At 38.2% G+C, this 19228-nt stretch overlaps 1 protein-coding gene across 1 annotated transcript in view; it reads left to right on the top strand.

Annotated features, from left to right (window-relative positions):
• Positions 1 to 13611: 13611 nt before the first annotated feature.
• Positions 13612 to 19228, top strand: part of LOC133532175 (uncharacterized) — a 30958-nt gene continuing 25341 nt past the window's right edge. Inside the window, exon 1 of the mRNA XM_061870727.1 lies at positions 13612 to 13735. Coding sequence (XP_061726711.1) covers positions 13649 to 13735 — 87 coding nt within the window. The 5' untranslated portion in view covers positions 13612 to 13648. The remainder of the gene's footprint in view (positions 13736 to 19228) is intronic.

Here is a 19228-nt window from a genome sequence, read left to right on the forward strand (position 1 = left end):
TAGCACCCAAGATACTGTAATGAAAATACCATTATCAGTGCGAAAACTTCAGAAATAAGTCGTGTCTTGAAGATTACATTTTGACAAATTACCAAAACCGTCAAAAAGCCCAACATCCCGCTACCTTTTCAAGTCCAATTAACACTTTAAATACAACACAAACAGCTCCACGAAACTGAACATCGATGGACTTTATGTGGTTACAATAAGGCTTACAATCAGTCAACAGTGGATGGTAAAAACAGGCCGTGCTGCACCAATTTACACCACTCTGTTCCGGGCTTGGTGACGGTCAACATGGTACCGTTTCTCATGGGAAATTACTTATACTTGGGGTCACTGGACATTGGGTAGGCGTTTATAGAACTTTATTTAGATCAGGGTGCCTTCTTGAAGGCGATTGGGCATGCGAGCTGTTTGAAGGGAATTAGTTGGGGTCACTGGATACTGGGTAGGCGTTTATACGAGTAGAACCTTATTTAGACCAGGGTGCCTTCTTGAAGGCGATTGAACATGCGATATGTTTGGAGGGAATTAGTTGGGGTCACTGAACACTGGATAGGCCTTTATAGAATTCTGTTGTAACTTCGTAAGATCCATCCAGGGCAATTTATTAAGTGTGTGGAATTTAGTAGAATTCGGTGGCCCCGAGGGAATTTGCTGAATTCTACACCCGAGCAGGTGGCACAGCAAAAAAATGCTGCGGCGCCCAAATGATTTTTAGTTTATATTTTCTAGGTTTATAATTACATATTGTACTTTTGAATTTGCAACTCCTGCCTCAGCTCACGGAACCGATGTTTTGAGCCGTATTGCGAAATATGTTTGATTATTTTAATAACTGTATCTTATATTTTTTGTTTTGTATCATTTTACATGACTTTTCCTGCAGAAAAATACCTATGTTCCCCATGTTTCCTGATACAGGAACGTGAAGAAAGAAGACAGCATATTCTGTTAATGAAGAGAGCTATCCGTCGACAGTATTGCCACTAAACACTGTCATGGAGTTGCTCTCTTTATGAACGGATGCTTTTTCAGCGAGTGGAGAACAGAACAAAAGGGAAAAGAAGATCACGCAGAACCAAAACATGATGACCTACTTAGTTATCTTCTAAGTTTAACCACCCACAAATTCTTATGCAAATGCAATTTAGATTCAAAGTAACAACATAATTCCTAATCATATATTTAATAAATTTGCCAGATTATAAATTCAAGAAAATTTACAAAAACCGTATTATAAAGTGTCAGATTATTTGGAAGAAAAAGACGTATGGGATGATTGTATTAGTTAAGAGGCTGTCAATACCTAAAGCGCGCACACTGTCTATTTGTATCGGAGTAAATGAGATAGCACTGTCGCATATTACTGGGCCTGGGCAAGGGAATAATAAGAAAAATATTTAAATAAAAAAGTGGATTATTAGTGTAATATTTAACTCGACCACGGTTTAGATATAAATGTTTTGAAATTGTGATTTTAATTGCAGACCCATAAGTCAAAACAATAAAGACATAAAACCGTTTAATTTTGATTTTAAGACCCATCTTTGCAATTATTTTCTATCGAGCCGATTTCCTTCAATCGTGTATCGAGTACAACCACGGTCTTTGAAATATAATTATTTAATTAATATAAACATATATTTTTCTTACTTGACTAAAACAAATAGTCTTTCTTAAAAAACTGTTTACGTAACATCAATTTCAAGGACATTGGGTGTTGACAGCCTCTTAAGTAAATAAGGAAAAAATGTGCAATAATTGACGGAAATTATCGTTGTTTTCCTACATGGCAAATAAACTTGAAATTAAAAAAAAAGGGGAATGGAAGGCCTTTTTATAGGACACTGGGCGGCTAGGATCTTGATTTATAAAAAATGTGTAACTTGTGAATATTATATGTAATGAGAATTTCATAGTTAATCCGCCTAAGCCAACTCTGTATGCAGCCTTTGCTATGACCATAGAAATAGGATAATAGGAAGCATTTGACATGTCTCTGGCTATGATAAAGTGGGCTAATGTCACTGAAAACGGCATATTTTTAGGAGCAGGAATTTGACGTTTATCGCACTTTGCATTTGTACTGTCGCTCGCTTTTCCTGTTTTTGCAGAGTTAGCTTGGACAGATTCTTGGGTACATCAATCACTAGGGAGTAAAATCAATTATTACTCCCTAATCGCTTGCGTGGAATTGGAATATCACCATATTATGAATTATCCCGAGGGTCTACACTAAAAACAGTCAGTTCAGGGTCAGGGTCAGGGTCAGTTCTTCAAAAAAGGAGTTTACTGTACAGGTTTTGAAAGGGTCGAAACGCGCATGTAACTAGTTGTAGGCTTCCAAAGGCTACAGCGACTGCTTGACATCAGGCGGGCCGTATGGTTGTTTGACACTGTCGTGGTTCTTATTAAAAAAATATATAAAGTTTTTGGGATGTGATGAAGGTTTTAAAAACAGCACGAAGATGATAATTTCACGTTGTAAGTTTTATCTTTTGCAACGACAGAGCAGCATTTTAATAGTGCGTTAAGTTGTTTTATTCTTATGATGATGCAGTTTAACACACTTTAAATCAACGACGAAGATGAAGAAGATTTTTTTATTTAATATTTAGTTTTGTTCGTGATAATATTCCGTTTTTAGCATTGACATATATCTAAAGACTAGTAAGGGGGTCATATAGCGAATGGGAGCCGATCGGGCAGTGAAAAGAGCGTTCGAGGGAAAACCGACAGCACGCCGCCCGGCCGGTCGACCTAGGTATCGATGGGCGGATGTGGTAGACACGGATCTGCGCGAGCTCCAGGTTAAAGACTGGCGAGAAACTGCACAGGACCGGGATCAGTGGCGAGCAGTAGTGTTGGAGGCCAAGACACACTTTGGGTCGCTGCGCCAGAAGAGTAAGTAAGTAAGGACGGGCCTTACGGGCACTAAGAATGGTGCTAGCTAGCATGGTGCTGGTTCAGCGGTGTCACTCACGAATTCGAGCCAATCGTGCAGTCTAACGCAACTAGTTGCGACCAATCGCGGGCGTGATGCGAACTCGTGATGGGAAACTAAAAACTTCACTAAATTCTGGAAAGCTACAAACAAGCTAAATATAAAGCCTAGCCTTCCCGTGAGCGTTGCAGGCCTAAGTGAGCCTAAGGGATTTGCGGAAGTATTTAGGAAGCATTTTACAGTGAAATCAACCAATCGAATTGTGGCGTTACACAACACGATTGGCTCGAATGCGTGACGTGCGTGACACCGCTGCACTGGCCCCATTCTTGTTGCCCGTAAGACTCGTCCTTAGATATATGTCAATGGTTTTTAGTTATTTTATTATTATCCCCTAGCAGGTCTACCGCATAACTTGTATGGTTTTCGACTGCAGTAAAAGTGAAATCATGCTGAATATTTTGATTGGCCACAAAACTTGAGGCTTTTACCTTTCAGTAAGTCCTGCAATTCTTCATATCCAAATGTAATGTAATACCTTGACAATGATCTAAATGGTTTGTCATTTATGAAGCACATTGGACAGGATTCGGAAGTCTAACTAAAAAGTTGAACTATACTATACTTTTCTTTCCACAGGCAACTAATATTCTAACAACCTCAAACACAATAAGTTTGCGTCGTTTTAGGGCTCCTCTACACGATGGCCCAGCGTAGGCCAGTCTTAGGGACGCAAGTTTGCAATATCACTTGCTCCCTCTAATGCATAAATGCGTCCCTTGGACTGACCTACGCTGGGTCATGATAATGGCTCCTCTACATGATGGGCCATCATAGTGGCCCACTAAGATGGGCCAGCGTGTAGAGAGGGTAGTGGTGTCGGATGGCATATGGTGCGGCGGGATGGCGCTAGGATGGCCGCGGTGTCAGTTTCTCGTCCGCACATAAAAGGCAGTGGGCCAGCGATCGATGACTGTACGCATCTACACGTGGCCTATTCCATAGTGCGTGCTCGAATGCGGTCGAGTGTGGATGTTCGTACTGTGTATTTGATTAAAAATTACGAGTACGAGGCCGCATCACGAAAAAATAAAGTTTTTAGAATTATATCGGGGAGGAAGCGTAATATGGAGCCCCAAACATATAGACCACAACGATAAAAATAAGGTAGGAACAGGAGGTCTTATCGCGTAAGCGATCTCTTTCGACAACCTTAGGGTAGTAGGATATAAAGAAAGAAAGTTTTTATAACAGTGCATGAATTAATTAGAGGAATAGGAAAATACATATACATTACGCAGACATCAGTACATACAGTATATTTACAATTTAAATAAATAAATATTAGATATCTAAATATATATCATCCATACACGTTGTAACACAAGGAAACCGAAAGATTTTAACAGTGTATTCCAGATCACATTTAGAGACTAAAATGTCGTATAACTTTTCTGGATTTCGCCTAGTTTCAGAGTTAATACCAATTTAAAAAAAAAACATCTTCGTGTTGTAACTCAGTGGAAAACGCTTTGCCATTATGGGGCGTAGTCTAAATATCCTTATTAATAAATGTCAAAAAGTGACAAAAAAAACGTACAAATTCATATTCAGTGCCAGTTTTACATTAACTTTGTATGTACAAATAATTCAAAAATTTGAAACATAACAAAACGAATTTTTTTTTGGCGGAATTTACTTAAACTCATATAACATTTTTTCCTTCTTTTGGCCTCAGAAGTGCGTGGTTAAAATCTTTCGGGTTCCTCGTGTTACACTGTGTATATGCACAATATATACACAACGGCACATTAAATTGACTTAGTTGACGACCTGTCTGGCTTAGTGGGTAGTCATCCTGTCTATGATGCCGATGGTCCCGGGTTCAAATCCTGGTAAGGGCATTATTCGAGTGATGAGCATGGATATTTGTTCTGGAGTCATGGATGTCTTCTATGATTTAAGTATTTATACATATGTATATATTATTTATTTTCTTGTATCTTTACTGAGGTGTGCCAATAAACAGTCTATTATATATATCGTTGTCTAAATACCCGCAACACAAGGCTTATTGAGCTTTCCGTGGGACTTAGTCAATTTGTGTAATACAATATTTATTTATTTGTTGCGATGGATAGATAACATCCACCATAATCTTCAACGTCATTTCTTTTTAATTACTTTATTATTAATATGCACGTTAAGAAAACGGCGTATAAATAAATAAAATGCTTTCACGTCCCCATGCCACCTCCAGGCTCCATCACCAGATCAATTCCATGTTATCATAATTTTGAATATTGAAATAGGGAAGTGGGTCAAATTTAGCATCCACGATTTTAACCACACTAACTAACATACATAAGTATGTACATACATATTAACAGGGTAAGTTAAATAAAAGCTTGTAAAAAGTCGTGCTTGTAAATTTCATTACGCGATCTGTCAAAATTTAAGAAAATATTTTTTGTATCATTTTCAGTGCTTCATTCCAGTTTAAAAAAAAACGAGCACATGTCAGAATTTACAATCGCTGCATTACTTTGATCTTCTGTCAGCTGATTCGAAGTCCACCATCCTCTAAAGCTACTCTCCAGGATTCTAAAATGTTTTGTATAGCTCTTTTACGTCTTCGCTAATCAGAACTATATCGTCCGCGTAGAGCAGATCACAGACACACAACATACAACTGAATTGATAACCTCCTTCTTTTTGAAATCTTGAAGTCGGTTAAAAATAATACGTGCCACGCCCCGTCTGGGCTATCAAAATCGCTGCCAACTTTTTGATCTGACTTTACCTAAGTAACTATATTTAATTAATTTAATAACCAAGTGTAAATATGTATGATTATTTAAATAGCATTTATTTGCCGACTTATGAAGATAATGTCACAGCAATATCTCTACTGCTGTGATGTTGACAGTTGCTATCTTTAATTCAAACAAGATATGACTAAGAATTTTAGTCAGAATTAAAAAGGTTACCTAATTAATTTGATGTACCGGAATAACTATTTCACTTCATGGTCAAAATCATTCTAATCATTGACATATATCTAATACGATGGCGACATTCATTCGTCTAATTCGTCTTCCAAGATGGACGTGAAAGCATTAGCCGCTGCAGCAATTTATATATTTATACGCCACGTACCAACATTTTCTTAATCTGTACAATAATAAGGTAATTAAAAAGAAATGACGTAGAAGATTATGGTGGATGTTATCTATCCATCGCAATAAATAAATAAATAAACAAATATTATAGGATTATAGGAGAGTATTATACAAAATGACTTAGTCCCGCGGAAAGCTCAATAAGGCTAGTGTTTTGTGGGTATTTAGACAACGATATACATAATATATACATATGTATAAATATTTAAATACATAGAAGACATCCATGACTCCGGAACGAATATCCATGCACATCACACGAATAAATGCCCTTACCAGGATTTGAACTCGGGACCATCGGCTTCATAGGCAGGATCACTACCCACTAGGCCAGACAGGTCGTCAACTGTCAATTTAAATTTGTACAATAACTCTTAAAACCCTACTGAAAAATCATTAGTTGTCTCTTCTATAATGTGCCGCTATGTAAGTATATATTGTACATATATGAAATTATGTATGTATATCTATATATATTTAGATATGTAGGTATCTAATATTTATTTAATTTAGTATTGGTATATTTATTTATTTAAATTGTAAATGTACTGTAATAAATAAATATTATAGGACATAATTACACAAATTGACTAAGTCCCACAGTAAGCCTTGTGTTGAGGGTACTTAGACAACGATATATATAATATATAAATATTTATAAATACTTAAATACATAGAAAACACCCATGACCCAGGAACAAATATCCATGCTCATCACATGAATAAATGCCCTTACCAGGATTTGAACCCGGGACCATCGGCTTCATAGGCAGAATCACTACCCACGAGCCCAGACCGGTCGTCGTGTAATGTACAGATGTGTGCGTAATGTATATGTGATTTTGCTAATCCTCTAACTCATTCATATACTATCTGTTACAAAACTTTTTTTTTATATCCTGCTACCTTATTCCTATAGTTGCGGTGTTTATGTTTGGGGTTCCATGTTACGCTTTTCTCCCCGATATAATTCTAAAAACTTGATTGTTTCATGATGCGGCCACGTACTCTTCATATTTAATTAAAATAATACACAGCACGTACGTCCACACTCGACCGCGTTCGAGCACGCACTGTGGAATAGGCCACGTGTAGATGCGTAGAGCCATCCCGACACCGACACCGTGGCCATCCCATCGCCATCCCGCCACGCCATAAGCCATCCGACACCACTACCCTCTCTACACGCTGGCCCAGCTGCGTGGGCCACTATATGATGGTCCATCGTGTAGAGGAGCCATAAAATAATTTAAGAATTATTGTAAACACGATCGGTGGTAGAGTTAGCCAAGCTAAGTTGGCAGCGATTTTAATAGCCCTGGCGGTCCAAATGTTATTTAAACGTAGCATTTTTGAGTTGCAGACGAAATCTGCCTTCCGAATAAGGAATGTATTATATTTAAAAACCTACGCTATTATGGTAGGATATATATAAAAAAAAATTCAATATTTATCCTCATAGGTAAGTTTTTTTCTGAATTTCGAATATTACGATCATTGTGTTATAATAAAGATAAAATGTTTTTTTTGTGTCACATTTGGCGTATGTCGATATAAGTAGGTACTATGTATTATCATTTTTGCTAAGCTCTCTTCTTCCTCGCGCTGTCCTGGCATTTTGCCGCATGCATGCTCATGGGAGCCTGGGGGCCGCTTGATTGGAGGCACTATTAGTTTTTACGAAAGCGACTGCCATCTGACCTTCCAACCCAGAGGGTAAACTAGGCCTTGTTGGAATTAGTCCAGTTTCCTCGATGTTTTCCTTCACCAAAAAGTGACTGGTAAATATCAAATGATATTTCGTACTTAAGTTCCGAAAAACTCATAGGTACGAGCCGGGGTTTGAACCCGCGATCATTTTGGCTAAGCTCCCTAGGTATTCATAAGTATTACATCAAAAATAGGCCCTTGAGGCATTGTACCAACGATGCTGGTGGCATTTCCTCGTTGTATCGCAATACTGGTACGTTGTGCGAGGAAGCCGCCAGCTCTTCCGTCACCAGTTACGTCAACCAGACGCTTCGCGATTTCTGCAGAAAATTTGTGCGCGCTGGGACCCCATGGACCCAAATTTTTGTACAATTTTCAAAGTCAAATTGTACAAAATGGTACTCTCTACTGAAGCTCTTATATTTCAGCGAGTTCCGCCGCTCCGCCCGCTTTTAAAACATTAGTCTCTAAAATAGTTCCAATTAGGCAACGCCGAGATTCTGTCCCTGTTTGCCTTGCCTCTTATCAGTGGGATCTTCAGCTATCAAAAGATAAGGTTGTTTGAGTTGAGCAAGATGAGTTTGATCAAGCATTATGTATACTTGAACATTGAGAGCAACTACATGTTAGTAGTAGGTATAGTAGGCTTGTGTAGGTATTATTGTGGAGCACAGTCAAGGAATTTGATTTCGGTGTATCTTCTTATCTTGTCACAGTGACAATAAATCCAGGTAGAATCCAGGTAGTCCCTGCTGGTGCTGGCCCTTACTAGTTGAATATAAAAAAAATTTATTGAATATCGATGAAAAACTTGAATTCCGTTGCGAATGGGTTAAACTGAGGTCGGAGCTTAACGGTAGCAAAGTTTTTCCTTGATATTCTATCAATTTTTATTTTAAACATTGCAGCTGCCAAATAAATGATTTATCTATCTATCTATCGATGTACTTCTAACCTTTTTTTGTAAGTAGCTCGTTAGCGGTTACAATAACAAAAGCAGATAATTGGATTGTAATATTTGTAATAATATAATGCCATTATTAATACAGGAAAGTGAACGAGCTTAGTTAAAAATGAATGATTATAACTTTCTATGGAATTAGAAATAAAGAATTAAAGAGCTACTATATCCAGTGTAAGCGTGCAAGTAAGCGAGCCAAGCGTCATTAGCCTGACACCTGGGGGCCTACCGCGAAAACCGAAATTCGCAAATTGCGGGGATCTTTCTCTTTTATCTCACTAAGACGTAATTAGAGTGACAGAGAAAAATGCCCGCAATTGACGAACTTCGATTTTCGCGGTAGGCCCCCTGTTCGGCAGGGGCAAACTACAACTGCCAGGATTGCGGGCGTGTTTGCCGCTCCCGTATTGGCTTACACAGCCATGAAAAACGTTGTCGCCCTGCCTGACACTGCTTGTATAGTCTGTAATAGACTCGAAGGCCAATGATATCCAGTGTCTTAGCCCATAGGGTTTTCTGTAGGCGCCAACAGGTCTTTAATTCTTTATACATCAGTTACCTCCTGACCGGGTTTCAAAATTTGCCAGCCTAAATTTAACTATGCAAATTGACAAAGAGTCAAAAGTTGATTGGGGCCTATGTACTACGTGTAGGACGCGGGGCGTTAGGAGGATAAGTTATAGGAGGACTCGAATCTTGTTCGACATACGATAAAATAAAATAAAATGGTTTTTTTACTTTATTAAGGACACTAAACAGATATCGTACAATATGAGAAACATACAGCATTTTATGGCTTAGAAACTAGCACGCGATTCAATACAAGTGTACACAGCAGCGTTATAATATAAGTATGCACAAATGTAACAATAGTTATTTGTACAACAAGAGAGCAAAGTTTGATATTTCTTCGAGTGCTTGTTTTGAGTCCCGTGCAAGCGAAAGATTCTATAATAGATTCACGAGCGTAGCGAGTGAATCTATTTTGAATCTTGAGCGTAGTAAGGGACTCAAAAGCGCACGAGATGTAAATAACTTTGATCTCGTGTAGTACACAAAAATTTTCACGTCAGTCAGCCATCAAAAAATACAACCTGAAAAAATGTAATCCAGACGGACCGATTACTATTTCACTCATGTTTTCTGAAGGTATTCTAACAATTAACTATAATTACCGCAATAAAACAAAACGAAAGAAATTTCAATAAAATAATACGAAAATAATGAATTAACGAACATCAATTGACAGTTCAATCGACAACTTTTTTTTGTAAAAAAAAAACTTGTTAAGATCCGGTCCGAATTGCGGATACTACTATTTGTCAACTATAGTAGAGAACGTTAAAAGTAGTTAAGTAGAATTATTTACTGCGTAACAATTGCGTAAATTTGTATAAGTTCATTGTTTTGATTGTATAATAAAATACGTAAAATATGGTGTTTTTATTAAATTTTAAACTTTTATTTCATTAATTAATTATTACGAATGAAGACTCGTAGGGTGTTTTGGAACGATGCGGTCTGACTTATTTCGGAGGTCTATTATAAACCGTTGAATTACGTATGCACTTTTTTGTCTCTTTCTTTTTGCTAATGACGTGAAAGGGATAAAGACAATAGAATCCAAATATTTCGAACTTGTATTAGGCCCCGCACGTTGAAATGACATTCGAATCTAAAGGTCACTTGAATGTTATTTTGTATCACTCGGTGAGCAAAATGCGATTTTGCTCACTGTTTTTAAGCAGCAAATTACCCTTGTTCGAGCTGCTGACGTGAAAATTAATTTAACACCATAAGTATCATAGCTACAACAGTGAAAACTATCAGAGAACAAATTATTATGTAAACATTACAATAGGATTGTTTCCAATTTTTTGAAACGCTTGTATTACGTTCTATATTAACTAAAAGTTGCCCTAAAATTCAACTTTTATACTAAAAACGGTTTTAAATATATATTTTTTTAAATAAATTAAAAAATATATTTTGACAGATGCTTTCGCGCCCAAAACGCTTTTTGAAAATTGTGTGACGTCACAGTTTACGGTTTGACACATAACTACATACGCACGTAGAATATACGAACTGTCAACTGACATTTGTCATTTGTTGTTTATCACCTAACTGTCAACAGTGTCAATCCGAGAGTTGTGACGTCATCAGAATCTTCAAAGACGTTTCGAGTTTGGTCACGTGACGTGTGCCAAAAGATATTTTAAATTCAATATTTACAAAAATATGGTCATTACAGGTCCCCTAAAAGTAGTTTAACATGTTCTTATAATCGAAAAGAATTTATTGGGATACAATTCTGCTCTATGATTTGTAGATGGAAACAACCCTTATTGTATAAGAGCGTTTCCTTGTCACTTTCTTGAGTCAAATAGAGCCTATATTTTTATTAATGTTTTTATTTATACTGTGGATTTTGTTTAGTTTCAAACGGGTGTGTAAATTTTAGATTGATATTTGTTTGTCTAGTTGTATATTTGATAAGTTCTTTGTTGTTTTTCTCCATGTTTTTTCAAACACAATCCTGTATTGTTCATGATTACATATGGCTATGACTTAATAGAAACCTTGGACAACCCAACAGGAGCATTCGAGCAGAAAATCGTATCGAACCGCTCAGTGGACATCCATATTATGTGTTAGTTATTGTAGATGCCTCTTTATTTAAATTTATGCATTAAATGTAGTAAACATATTAAAATAATTTTACGTTGTTTCATTACACTTTAACCGCTGACAGAATTTATACAAAGTGATGTGGTACCTAACCTAGATAACCACCACTAAAATATAAGATTATTTATTATAAGATTTTGAATTATTTAAACTTTATTGCACAATATAAAGAAGAGAGGTATGGGCATTGTGAATGTCATCTCGCTTTGTGTGGTAGGGCATAGCCAGTGGATGTCATTCCAGATCTAGAGCAGAGCCCAACTGGGGAAGTACCTCCACCTTACAGAAAATAGCAGCCAAATAACACTAGATCCTACTCATAGTGTTGTGTTCCTGCGGGTGAGTAAGGTTGCCAGAGCTCAACGAGGGGGGCGGGTTTAGGGTCGGCAACGCGCATGTAACTCATCTGGAGTTGCAGGCGTACATAGGCTACGGAGACTGCTTACGATCAGGCGGGCCGTATGCTTGTTTGCCACCGACGTAGTATTAAAAAAAAAACAAAGTGTATATCCATTATGTATACTGTTATTGTAAATACAAAGTTACAAACAGTGACAGTTAATCATTTATAATATACTAGCTTCTGCCAGCGACGTCGTCTGCGTAGGCTGATGATCGATAACAGTATTTTGTACAATCGAGATATAACAGAGAGCTTTTCAGTCGAATACCGTGTTTAGCCCTTTTCCAGGCCGCACCAATCTACAAGGTTTTCCCAAAAAATCCAAATATATTCCAATTAATCCAGCTTTGATGATTCATTTGAAGACAAGTAACATTTCCTGAAAGTGTAATCTAATTTGAACCTTAAATCGGAATGCTAAAGTTGAAATTCTAATGGCGCGTATGTGGTCGATAAATCGTACTATGCCTGGAAAAGGGTTAGGCAACGAAGCTTGCTGAGTTGCCTAAGTGAGGTACAAGATTGAAAGACTTGATTGTATCACTATTGTATACAATACTTTTTCAACGAGTCATCTAAGATAATAGTTTGTTTTTACTATAAAAATTAAAAAAAATAATGAAAATTGTTAAATATGTCAGAAGTGTTAAAAAGTAGCGTCAAGTATGGTCAATTGATCAAGTACCCGATTCTTATCTACCCGTTTAGCTTAGGTCTGGAGTGACCCTAATTATGGAGTGTGGAATTAAGAGGAGTGGCATCTCTTATGGTAGAACTGTTGCAAAAGTGTCCAGCTGTCAGCTATAAATAATAGTTCCAAATCTCTCCAGAGTAGCGCTAGAGTAGCTAAGAACCTAGGCGTTATTGACGGAGTGAAGTGCGCTGTCTATGATTTGATTTTTTTGTTCAAGTACTCTAGGTATTGTAGCGCCACCTATTTAAAGTTTTTTGATGACACTTTTTGGTACACGGAGATTTCTTTCCTTGCCTCCACCTTCCGTAGCGAATTGCAATATGATGACGCCTACGTTGACGTTATAAGAGTTTGATAAGAGTATAAATGGACACGGCAGTGGCAGCATGGTTCCATTTTTATCGCTTGTCACTATGCCCGTCACATTCGCACTTACATACTTGTTAGAAAGTGACAGGCATGCTGACAAATGATAAAGAGCCGACCATCTTAGCCCTATTAACTTCTCAGCTAAGTAAATAATGAGTCTGCAATCCTAACGTTAAATAATAGTTGTTAGTGCAACAAGAGAGGAAAGTTGGTTTTTCTTGCGAGGGACTCAAACACGAGATGTAAAATAACTTTGCTCTCGTGTGACACATACAACTTTTTACAAACAGTGGAAAACATATTAAAGGTTAAAAAAAAATCAATATCAAGTAAAGTTAACCACATTTATTTACATTCATGAATGAAGGCATCTTTATTATGACGAAAGCTTGTCTCACTCCCTGAAGTGATGAAAGCAGGCTTTTCGAGCTGCTGAGGTGAAAAATAAAATGCCATACTTATTTCTAGGCATTTCAGTTCACTATTAAGTACTTCTTGGAAAAGTAGCTTCAGCTAAACCTGTATGAGTTTTTGATGACAATTTCTAGATCTATGTATCAATCACTAGGTACTTCACCAATATTATTCGCTATAAACCGATTATCAGTTGATAATTATCAATTGCCCGTCAGATAAGATTGTAATGACATTCAATAAATCAGTACAAGACGGACAGTGAAATGAACAAATGGCTTCTTTACTCGTGTTCGTTTCTTTGTTTGTGTGTTTTGGTGTAGTGTACAGTCAGCTGTTGTGTGAGGATGGATTTTGTAGGGTAAGTATTATATATATATATTTTTTTTGAAACTCAAGTAAGTTGTACTGACAATAACAATATACATAATGGATATATACAGATGATTACTATAACTAGCTTATATCTAAAATAGGCCCTAGTATTATATAGTAGGTGGGCAAATAAGGTTTCAGGTTACTCTAACAGTTTTGAATGGTACGGGATATAAACCGTGATTACCTTTTATATTGTTTTGATTGAGCTCCCGATATTTCGACGAATCAAACACGCGTAGTGACACTGAGTGTGGTATGCTTAGTAAGTAAGTAAGTAAGTAAGTAAGTGTTTTATTTGTAAATATAGGTAGAGTTACATTGGTGGTCAGTTTATATATGTACAGTTTCACTATATTTTGCCAAACGGCGTACAAAAACATTAAACTTAATACTAGAAACAAAACTATCATGCTCACAGAGTACGAGTAATTATGTAATCCTACTTACAGCTATGACAATTCAATAATGAATATCAGGTACATAGGTAGTTTATAAGAATTGAAATTGTCCAAATATAAAATATAAATTTGTATCATTACATATAATTCATAAATATTATGTCCATTAGATGTCTATTGTTGTATACATATCATTCTAAGTCATCATTTAAATAATCTGCAATGGAATAATAACATTTATGAATTAATTATGTCATTAGCTTATTTTTTAATTCTAATAATTTATTATAATTTATTTAGATAGACTAACAAGTGTAGACGCGACCAGTGGTAACGTTGAAAGCGAACGCAGCCGACGCGCACGAATGAGGGTAGACCGAGCGCGGTCTACACAACTTTGACACCCACCCGCTATCTCCAGTTACCCGTGAACAAGATGCATGTAACTGCGTCGAAATATCGGGAGCTCAATAAAAACAATATAAAAGATAATCACTACATACCGGAACCTTCCTGGAACCGCACACTCTGCGCGTTGCTGCCTGTCTGCGTCTCGGCGTCCGGGTTTGCGCTCCACATAGGTGCCCCTGCGGCACTGACGTCGACGTCCTCGGACACCACGGACTCTCCTGCCAAAGGAGCGCCGGCCGCTTCTCTAGCCACGCCGCGCTCAACGACATTCTCCGCCGGTCTCTTGCCAGCGTCAATGTGCCAGCTCTACTCGAGCCCCCCGGCATTATAAGAGATGATGGTAAGAGACCGGATGGAATGACACTAATTCCGTGGAAGTTGGGACGGGTGCTGGTGTGGGACGCCACCTGTGTAGACACCCTAGCCCCGTCTCATCTCCACGGCACTTCTGCTAAGGCTGGCGCGGCGGCAGAGGCAGCCGAAAAATTAAAAAAGACTAAATATAGGGGTCTCGGCACCGAATATAATTTCGTACCATTTGGCGTCGAGACCCTTGGTCCGTGGGGTCCGAGCGCCTTTAACCTTTTTAAGGAAGTTTCTAAAAGGATTAGAGAGGTCACTGGTGACCGCAGAGCTGGCAGCTTCCTCGCTCAAAGAATTCGTCTTGCGATACAGCGAGGAAATGCTGCTAGCATCTACGGCACCATGCCGCAGGGGGATAGTTTTATTTTATTTTAAGTCTAGTTTTATTTATTTTTAGATCTAGGTTTTTAAGTTTTGTAGTTTAGTTTTTAGTATATTTACCAAATAAACGTTTATTTATCACGGTTTATATCCCAGTTTAAGTGTAGTTTCAGGTTACTTTCCTCCAAGTCATCTCTGATGCGGGTATATTTTGTATCAGTGCATTGAGTATGAGATGAGTATGCGAAGCGCTAGTAGCCTGCGAAGTACCGATGGCCGCGAAGCGCTGATGGTGGCCTAGCAGTAAGAGCATGCGACTTTCAATCCGGAGGTCCCAATAAGGCCTTTACCTTCTGATTTGGAAGGTCAGATGGCAGTCGCTTTCGTAAAAACTAGAACCTACGCCTATTCTATGGATTAGTTGCCAAGCGGAATCCAAGTTCCCATGAGCCGTGGATGTGGATGTCCTCTGGATGTCCTGGACACAAATATGTATATGAGATGACAAGCGTGAAAATTGTGATGTCATACATTCACCATTTTCACCAAGCAGAAGTCTCCGAAGTTGCCAAATTTCTATAGGAAAAGTTGTCAGAGCAAAAAATGACAAGACCTTACTAAATACAGACATTATTAGATATTTCTACTGGCTGTCTAATTAATATATGATATATGTATAATTAAGCGTCGGAATACGGCCTATGTTACGGCATAAGGACTGCGTCAAGGATGACTCACGCTACACAGTGCCAGGACCGGGCCGGGGCGGACCGGAGCGAGCCGTCACACGGACTTTCAGGAGCGCCACCGTCGCCGGACCGTTCCGGGGCCGGGGCGACCGGGCCATCATCTCTATATTATAGTATCTCTATGCGTTGACACTATCGTTGAGTCTCCGAGCGCGAGACAGGCCGGGCCGGGCTGTCCGAGCTCACCGAGCCGTCCAAATAACGGACTGTTCATGACAAATGTCACAAATGTCAATCATATTGAAAAAATTGGTTCGATGGGAAGCAAGTCGATATAGAAATAAATAATAAAATCAAAATATTGGCCCTGGCTGCCATAATAGCTGATGAAGAGAATACTGCATACTCTGGGCAATTGTGCATTTGGACATTTCGCGACACTTTCGGAAAAAGGAGAATTACACAACATTATGTGAAGAGCTTTATTTCCACATGACCCGAGACTCTTTCGAAGCCACCGTGTTCTCTGCGTAAGGTAATGAAAATACAATGCGTGTATATTGTCTCAAATAATCATGTGCCGAAGCATATTAAACTATTAAAAGGAAAAGGGATGACCGGTTCTCCATACAAACATAGTCCCCATTTTCCTCTCTGGATATTGATATTCCCTTCGTTCTACATCCAATTTTGTAATAGTACATTACGATACAAGTGCGAAAAATAGGAAATTCGAAACAAGTGGCGATAAATTAAAACACGACCGAAGGGAGTGTTTTAAATCGACACGAGTTGCGAATTACTTATTTGCACATGTATCGTACAACGTTTTACAGTACATGGCTCTTTAAATGTTCGACACAGTAACGTAATATGCTAATTTTCGCACTAGTGCGGTAAAGTAGCAACATATGTACTGTAAAAATATTATCCGTAATGGGGACTACGTTTGTATGGAAAAGCGGTCTCGTTTTGAGGTAGGTACTAGGCAGATTACTTAGAGATTGACTCATCACAAGCTGCCCTAAGTGCTTCTTAGCGAGTAGACAGGCCTATTGTTTTTCAGTATTATTTTCTTCTATTGAGGTGTGCATTTGTGTTGTATTGCAAAAATATATCCGTTGGGGTTCAGTGATACCCGATAGATATTAACCCTGAATCACAAATGATCATTTTGCTTAATGCCGCGTTTTTGCATTATTTTCTCCCATCAATCCTATCATAGACTTGTTCCGTTTCAGGAATGCATGAAAAACTTAAGTTTAAAAGAGAAGATATTTAAAATGGCTGTTAGGAATACCACAACATTTTAAAGTATCGATATAAGATAATCATCTACAAACATTCAGCTATAGAGAAATACGCGTACACCACTAAGAATGTCGGTGGTGCGCTCTCAAAGTAAAAAAAATAACCTTTAAGTTCGGTACACTAAGATAGAATTGTCTAACAAGTACAAAAAATAAACTACTTACTGGCTTACTTACTTCTTGCGGAAAAGGAATTTTTGATCTATAATACGAGTGGGTTAGGTAGTTGAAATTTACAGTGTGCATTTTATGGTTCCGTAGCCAAAATGGCAAAAACCCTTACAGTTTCGTCATGTCCATCTGTCTGTCTATCTGTCTGTCCGTATGTCACAGCTATTTTACTCAAAAACTATAAGATAACCAAAAGAGAAAAGTGGAAAGTAGGTATTTTTTATACTACGTTGGTGGCCGGCCTGATGGTAAGCTACTACTTAGTTTAGAAGTTCAAATGTATAAAAATATAATTTTTAGGCACGCCATACATGTAACTAAAAGTGAAAAGGTTATTCAAGTAAAAGAGTATTAAATTTAAGATTTTTTGTAAGTACGTGAGATGGCAAAGGAGTCTTGCGTAGCCCGTCATGCTAGCCCGAAATGATATGAACGCTCTGACGTCGGGCTACAGCGGCGGCCTCATATTGAGAAAGTCGGGCGTAGCCCTTGTGCTATGCGTGCTCTAAGGCCGAGGGCCCCCTCATAACAAATGAATCGGGGGTAGCCTTACGTACCTAAGTAGCTTCCTCATACTAAAAAGTCGTGCAGAAGAAGATAACAATATAATTTTTTCAATATGTCAATTCCAGATTTCCTGTGTTTCTTAAATGTATAGTAACATGGCAGCAGTTTTCATCTTTAGGGTTCCGTACCCAAACGGGACCCTATTACTAAGACTCCGCTGTCCGTCCGTCCGTCTGTCACCAGGCTGTATCTCATGAACCGTGATAGACAGTTGAAATTTTCAAAGATGACGTATTTCTGTTGCCACTATAACAACATAGTATTGTGTTCCTGCCGGTGAGTAAGGTTGCCAGAGCTCAACGAGGGGAAGGAGGGTTGTTAGGCTCGGCAACGCGCATATAATTCCTCTGGAGTTGCAGGCGTACATAGGCTATGGAGACTGCTTACCATCAGGTGGGCCGTATGCTTGTTTGCCACCAACGTAGTATATAAAAAACCAAATACTAAAAAAATTACGGAATCACGTTGGGCGAGTCCGACTCGCCCTTGTCCGGTTTTTGTATTTATTCGTAAGCTTGCATTAATTGCCATGGCACTTTAGGCTTAGCTTGTAAGTACAGTCGAGGAAATTGATTCTTTAGCAGTTAACGTGTCACGTTACAATGGACAGCTCTTACCATAAGTATGTACAGCCAAATTTACTTGAACCGCAAGTTGCTAATAAAGAATCAATTTCCGCGACCGTACTAATAGGATATTCTTTGCTAATAGGTCTAATAAATAATATGTTGCGGACTCTTTTCTTAAACCTTTTTACTTGTATACTTTTTACGACATTTGACGCTGTCATGTTATTCAAATAGTAAAATAAATCTGACAAGAGAGAAAATTGTGATCTTATTTACAGAAAGATACTTAATGTGAAAAAATAAGCAAAAATAAGAATGAATGTTTTGTGAGTGTGAAACAATTTTATTTTCTTTGACAAATAGAGCACTGCATTGCATTAACGATTATTATTATTTTAATTTGTATGTCTTTCCCATCACGGAACAATGGTATTCCGGACCTTTGAGAAGCGTGCGCCGAGCCCTAACCTAACGTAGAGGCCCTTTTGACACGTTCATGAAATGTAAGATGTACACCGAGCTGATGCTGCCCTTGCCCATGTCATAGGACGCACGCAGAGGCCCGACAGGGTGTAAGGACTATTGAGAGTTGTTGGAATCTAAAATAAACTAGGTTATTGTGTGAAAGCGATGGGCTAAACACTGAGCTATGGGATAAAAAACCAGACGCCTGCCTA

Source organism: Cydia pomonella, chromosome 26 (assembly GCF_033807575.1).
Source record: "Cydia pomonella isolate Wapato2018A chromosome 26, ilCydPomo1, whole genome shotgun sequence".
In the NCBI taxonomy this organism is placed as follows: Eukaryota; Metazoa; Arthropoda; class Insecta; order Lepidoptera; family Tortricidae; genus Cydia; species Cydia pomonella.